The sequence below is a fragment of the Rhea americana genome, unplaced genomic scaffold, assembly GCF_003343005.1.
Source record: "Rhea americana isolate MKP2758 unplaced genomic scaffold, rheAme1 scaffold_187, whole genome shotgun sequence".
In the NCBI taxonomy this organism is placed as follows: domain Eukaryota; kingdom Metazoa; phylum Chordata; class Aves; order Rheiformes; family Rheidae; genus Rhea; species Rhea americana.
The window spans coordinates 399,758-406,636 of NW_028186005.1; the positions used below are offsets into that span (position 1 = coordinate 399,758).

The 6,879-nt window shown below is 36.0% G+C and overlaps 1 protein-coding gene across 1 annotated transcript in view; it reads right to left on the reverse strand.

The window, feature by feature from the left end:
• Window positions 1-690, reverse strand: part of KCNQ1 (potassium voltage-gated channel subfamily Q member 1) — a 372,989-nt gene extending 372,299 nt beyond the window's left edge. Inside the window, exon 1 of the mRNA XM_085302186.1 lies at window positions 676-690. Within this exon, the coding sequence (XP_085158312.1) occupies window positions 676-690 (15 nt within the window). The remainder of the gene's footprint in view (window positions 1-675) is intronic.
• Window positions 691-6,879: the final 6,189 nt, after the last annotated feature.

Sequence of the window (6,879 nt, forward strand, 5' to 3'; positions counted from 1 at the left end):
GGCGCGACGCGACGGGCCCGCCAGGCCGCGGCCCTCGCTGTGACCGCCGCCTGAGGGAGCGATATCCTTGCAGGTATTCGAGTGGCTCAATAACTAGGCGAACTATCAGACTAACGAGCAACCACCTCAGACGAAAAACCCGTAGTTCTTCATAGATCCTACGAACTTGGGTCACGCAGCAACGGTACAGCTAAACACTTTGCGGACGGGTGTGCGTGTTTGGCTGCTAGCATCAGGTTATGTTGAGGGCTTGGAGAAACTTCTTGCCTACTGTTTTTTAAGTTATGACTTGCTTAACCATGATGTGAAACAATTTGTTATGGTAATAAGAGCCTTTGCTGCAACAATTAGTTAACAATTTCTATTCCTGGAGCTTAAGAGAAGGGTTGCCTTTGATGTGGAGAGCGCCTCTTTTTTTTTTTTTTTTTTTTTCCTTCTAGCCCAAAATAGAACAGAACTAGTAACAGCAATGAGCGATGTGGAGTTCATGGGTGACACTGGTGCTTGGGCAAGAATGCTGCAAGGAGATAAGGTGCTAAATAAAGCTAAACAAAAACAACCCTGCTCATTGCAGCTCCAGTCAAATGCCAGGCAGTGTGTATGGTGGGGCACCAGGAGAGTCCTTCACTAGTGTAAACGAGTGTGACTGCTGGCTCTGATAAAGTGCTGATTTACACCTGTGAAGAACATGGTCACTTGTTGGGAAAGTAAAAGTGTTAAAAAGAGAACTTGTGAAGCTTATTTTTAAACTGACAATCTAAGGATTTAATTAAGGATTTTTTACCCCTGCCTCAGAGCAAGATGAACAAGCTACCTTAATAAAAATAGCTTGGCTATGACTCTGGGAAGCAGAGGATAAACCTCCACATTCAGGAGCATTCTTGAATCTTGGCCATGGGACACCAGGAGCTGAGACGAGCGTAGCCCRGCATGTACCCCTGAGCAAGAACCCTTCAGTTTCTTGTCTGCATTTTCGTCGGTTTTTAGAGTCTGACTTCCAGTCCAGGAGAGGAAAGCATTTAAGTTTTCACTCGAGGACTACCRCTCAAAGACCTTGTTAGTGGTTCAGAAACAGATTCTCCATCTTGGTAAAGACATACTGCCTATTCTGTCTGCTACGGAAATCCTCCTCCTGTGATAGACAGAGACTCTGCTCACCTCARTATATTTGGCAACCAGAAGTGGCATCTCTGAATCTTTGAGGTGGATTGTTAGCCATTTGAATATAGTCACAAAATACTTGCTCTTCCTTGCAATAAACCAGCAAGAAAAATGACCAAAGAAAGAAAGTCTTTGCTACCCTTGAAGGCTCACTATTTGAGGACTAGCCTGATTAAGTCTCAAGATCTAAGTTAAAAAATATGTTTSTTTGTATAAGTGATCTATTTTATTTTAAGGACCCAACTATTGTCTATACAGAACTTGATCCTCAAGCCAGGTGCAAAACATAGTTGAAAGAGTTTAGCAAAATTGTAAGAGGCTATATTCTAATACATTGTGTTCTTCCTCAAATGCTTTAAAAATGTTTTATAAATACTGTGGCAGTATGTTGTTTTTTATACTTTGATTGACAACATAGAAAGAGCATAGAAATCCCAATACATCTGAAATTAAGAAGATGGAATTTTTACATGACCTATGCAATGCACTTCCGTAACAAAAGTTGGAGAAGTTTTGTGTAAGTAAATTGCTAAGCAGGAAAGTTGCTAAGAATTACATTTGATCCTCAGTGGTCAATGAGAAACTATTTCAAACAATCCAAGTTTATTTCAGTAATTTTCTTACTGTAAAACAAGAAAAGTCTAAGATATTTTCAATGGCGCAATATTTTGAATCATTTTTCATATCAAAAACTTTCATAATGTTTTGGTTTGGACCTCTAATTTTAATTACATTTTTCAATTTGAAAGTATTTAAATGGAGTGCTCAGACRACATCTAAACATCTTTTCACTAGTATCAATGATTTCCACAAAATCCACTATTTTTTAACCTATTCCATCACTGACAGATGGTGAAGTTGATTTTATTTGGTAAAAATTATTTTTAGAACATTCCCAGCTAGTTCTCGTTAGTGAATAAAAAAATGCCAGTCTGGCATAGGTAAAAGCCAATTGCATACTTAAATAAAAATGTCAAATAGCTGAAGAATTAGTGGTGAATAATTATCTCCAAAACTATATTATAATTTGCAATATTTCAAGATAATTCTTTAACATGCTATTGCTAATTCCTGTTTTTCCAATCAAGAAGAATAACCCACATCTTGATATTAAAACATGTACCATTACATTTTACAAAACAGAATTATTTAAATGGAAGAAGAGAAAAAAAATCCAGTGAGTATGGTGTATACGTAGAAGAGCTAAGAATGGAAAGAGGAGGTGGATGAGTGTTAAAAAAAGATGTTTACTGAGGCAGATATCAGTGCTTTGATAGTGAAGAGACAAGGAAAATACAGGAGGATTAATAAGGAGGATACAGAGTAATAAATATTAAGGTGGAACTATACACTGAATTGTTTTTTAGAAAAATCATGATTCGGTCTATTATGAGTGTATGTAGCATGTAGGTAGCAAGATGGATTATGGCTGTGATAATTGTTACTTTATTGTTTGCAAGTATGGTGTTTAATGTTTACATTTTTAGAATGCTGCTGCTTCTAGAAAGGAGACCTGATGTAAGTCAGTCTTGSAGGTCTGATGGTACTACCAATGAAGCTGATGGTACTGCTCCCAATGGTAGTAATTTCGTGGGTGTAGGACTAGTGAAGCATTTCTGAAAATCTCACTGTTGGGCTAGAGTAGATCAGAAGTGTTTGTATCAGCTCAGGTGTGTATTTCTTTATCTCATCTCCAGTTACGTCCTTTATTATCTATGCATTGTTACATATGTTCATTATATGTTGTCTTTTTGTTTTGTTCAGTCRTTTTATAAGTACTGTGTAAGACAAAATTGCAAAGTCATAACCTTTATCACTGCTGAATGTTTATAAGTGGTGCAGCAAGTTATAATGAGACACTTTGATCTTTTATGTTATTACTTCCCTGTGGAATCAAAGACTTAAAGTAGCTGAGTGGTTTCTATATATGCTAAAAGCCATTACACCTGCAATTATAGGCTGATCTGAATTCTTGGCTGACATGGAAATCATGTGTTTTGTCTGTTGCTTGCTGTAAGATTACTTTGGGGGGTGGTTTGTTTTTTTTTTTTTTTATWTAGCTTCCTGTTTCTGCCTGGCTAGAGAATGGCAGATATTAGACGTAATTAATGTTTTTCAAGGAGGCAGAAGTTTTTTTTTKTTTTTTAAATTTTCAGAGCAATTTTGCTTGAAATAGAGCAAATATTTTCTTGAATTCCATTTCCTGAAGAGTCTGCAGTTTGATCAGTCAATAGATCATTTTAAAAACACAGCCAATGATGTAGGTAAAATGACTCAATTCCGAACCGAGAATTAAGTTCTAGATTGTTTAAATATTTTTATATRGCAATTATGGTATGATAACAACTTTTGAAATATTCTCTATTTTAATTAAAAGTTCTACTCACAGAGGCATGTCATTAACTTTAAAAATTCCAATTGAAAATTACAAAACAAGTAAGTATCTAGGCCTCAAACATAAAGAAAAGCTTGTAAACATGACAAAAACAACTTGAGCAAATAATCCTTATGATTTAGAGCAGAGGGAAGGAAATTGGAAAGGGAAAGAAGTGTGTACTTCATTTCTGAAATCCTTGGAAGACTATGGCTTAGCCTTTTCAGTGGGGAGACAAAAGAGGAATATTACAGAAAAGTTTTGATTCATTCGTCAAGTTGCGACTAAGAGTTATCTGAGTACCTATATGGATTTTTCGTTGGGTACCTTAGTAATCCTATTTCCCATTCTTTTAAATTGATCATGATCTATTAATATGCCACTGGTATGCTTTTATACTAGCTTAACTTCAAATTTTCAATTTAAGCAAATCTTTGTTACAGGCTCTTGAATATATTTATGCTTCTTATGTATACATACAGCAAGATTTTTCCTGATGACAGGCATTTCTGGTCAAGCACCTTGTATAGCACACCAGTAGAAACTCCAGCTAGGGACAGTGTAAATCATTTGAAACTGCAGAATGCCCCCAAAGCCCAACTGTTAAGATAAAAGTGCTATATGTGCAATAACAACTTTGTCCGTCTCCACAAGGGCTTTGTCATCAATCACCTCACTATATGGTTGGAGAGAATCCTCAGGCTCGTTCAGCTCATTCTTTCCTTCAGGTGAATCAGTAACAGCTTCCTTRAGCAGGAAGAGCTACAGTTTCTGTGCCATCCTTTATTTGTAACATAAGCATCTATTAGTTTCCTCCCATCTAGACTTAGAATAAATTATTCATATTATATTAGTCATTTTAGGGAAGTTGCAATCAACCATCCCAACAGCATGCGCTAATCATTCCTTGACCTTGCATACCTGAACTCTGCACTGTTATGAACACACTGCCAGTTCCTTTTTAAAATCTTCAATATCTCTACACCATCTGTAGGTTTAAAAAACAGTATTTTCTCCTCTAGATACCACCACCAGCTCAGTTCTATTAAAGGAGATAACAATGGGAGCACTGCTCAATGAAACATATCACTAAAACTGCAAYCATTACTGTCTGGGCTTACTCTGAGTCAACAAAAGCAGGAGTACCATGAGAAGGTACTGGGGTAAGAACATCTAGAGGAGGTGACACCTTTGGCATCCATTCATTCAAAGAATACCACAGTACAGTGCTGGTAACTGTTTTTTTTTGTTTGTTTTTGTTTTTTTTTTTTCCTTTTTTCCCCCACCTCCTGATACAAATGAACAAAGCACAAAAAAMCGAATAGCTAAGAATTGATCAGTCATTAATAAATCGCTTCATGAAAAGAATCATCACTGTCAAAAGAGAGACACTTTTAAAAGCTGATTAGGCAGTATGATCTTGTATCAATCTCTTTCAATACAAATGTGAAAGACAGAAAACAGCAGATAACTTTCAGAAAATTTAAACTGGCTTAATTCCCTATCCCTCTTTGGTGCTATGTTATTTTTAACTGTGGAAACAGAAAGTTTAGGAGTATGGTCAGTAGGGTGAAGTARTATTGCAGAAGATACTGGCGCACACCAGATATCTGTACTTTAGAGACAATCCAATTAAGCAGCTGACAGTCCTGATTAATATTAATCAGTCTGAATGCTCTCTTACTGCATGGCTGTTTCTACCTGTAAAACATTAAAAAAAAAATTTCATAGATTTAGGTGTTGTAAAGCAGTATATCAATGTTGTTTTGGGAAAGAATGTTATTGTCTACTAATATCCAGGTTTTGAATCCTAAAGCAAGATTTCAACAAAGGATCTGAGCATATATTTAGATTTATGGCACATAAACAATACTGTCTGGTTGCATTTGTTCAAAGTTACACGTGTTTAAATACTTAACTGGTCTAGGACTTTAATCTGGATTGCATAAGATGAAAAATAATTGATATTTGCTGTTTGTCTGTAAGATTAGTTCTGCTGTTTACAACAATATTTATCTTCTATTATAAAGAGAGTGACCAAACAGAAGAACTTCCAAATCAGACTGAGCAAGTATATATCTGCAGAAATGCTTGGCAGGCTCTTAACTATGCTTGTCAATTAACATTCATTTATATGAAAGAGGAATACAAGCCAGGTGGAACTTTCTTTTGTATCAATAAAGATTCAATTTTTTTCTACAGTATTAGCCAGATCTATTTGATACTGTTGTTGGTTGGACCAAAAGCTTGTGTGTATAAGAGATTTTTAAGAATTTATGTCGTAAATGTTTACTTGTTTAAGAGCAGGAGGTCATTTTAGGCCAGAGCCCTTCTTCAAGGGCACATTGGCAGTAAGAAAAAAAAAAGGAGCCAGAAAGGTAGCAGAACAGCTGTTTCATTACATTTTTTTACATTTCCCATCATCCCTTTCTCATCACTTTTTCCCTGCTCCCAGCCTCCTTGCAGTCTTGAATAAAGACAGTATCAGTGGGAAAAATAAAAATCAGAAGGTTTGTCAAAGCCTGATAAAAGCACAAAGACACTTCTTCAGGAGATCTCAGTTATGATTTCTGAGAGCCAGACATTTGCGCAGACTTGTGCACACATTCTCTTTCTAGTCTGTTACAGCAGCTGCTCCCAGTATCTCATCCTCCCTATTTCTTTGCTGTGGTTAATAATTCATTAATTTTCATAATGGAAAAAGGATTTTTTGGAGAATATTTTCAAGAAGAGAACTAAAGCGATTGACAAAATGCTGCACTATTTATACTCATCATAATGCACATCAGGTATATTATAATCTCAGAGCATGTGCAACWGAACAGGCATTTGATTACTCACATAATGCTATACAGGATACAACAGGCATATTCTTACATGTGCAAAGGTGTCTTAGTGCAGAGTGACAAATGCCATTCTTCAAATGAAAATATCATTACATCATCWTCTTGCGTCACAAGAAAATTCTCCTCCTTGGATTAGTCACAAATCTTCTCTTCATTAGACTGAAACCAGTATGAAATGACATGGTTGAATAAGCTCCAAGTAAATTAAGCAAACCAAAATTCTGAAATGCCCTAAACATTGTAACTCTATAGTTATGGAGGCACCTGTGCATGATAGAAAGGAAGTTAATGGTATTTCAGGAATAATTTCACTCTTTGTATCTGAAGCAGGTAAAGGAATCATTAATTATCACTAAATCTCTTCCTGAAATCTCAGATCAAGAAATACTTCCTGCCTGCAATCATATTAATCTGTAGCATTTAATATCATACTTTGTACATATAGGTAGCTCCAGTCTGGTTATCTCAAGTTAAGTTTCACCACCACTTTTCAATTTC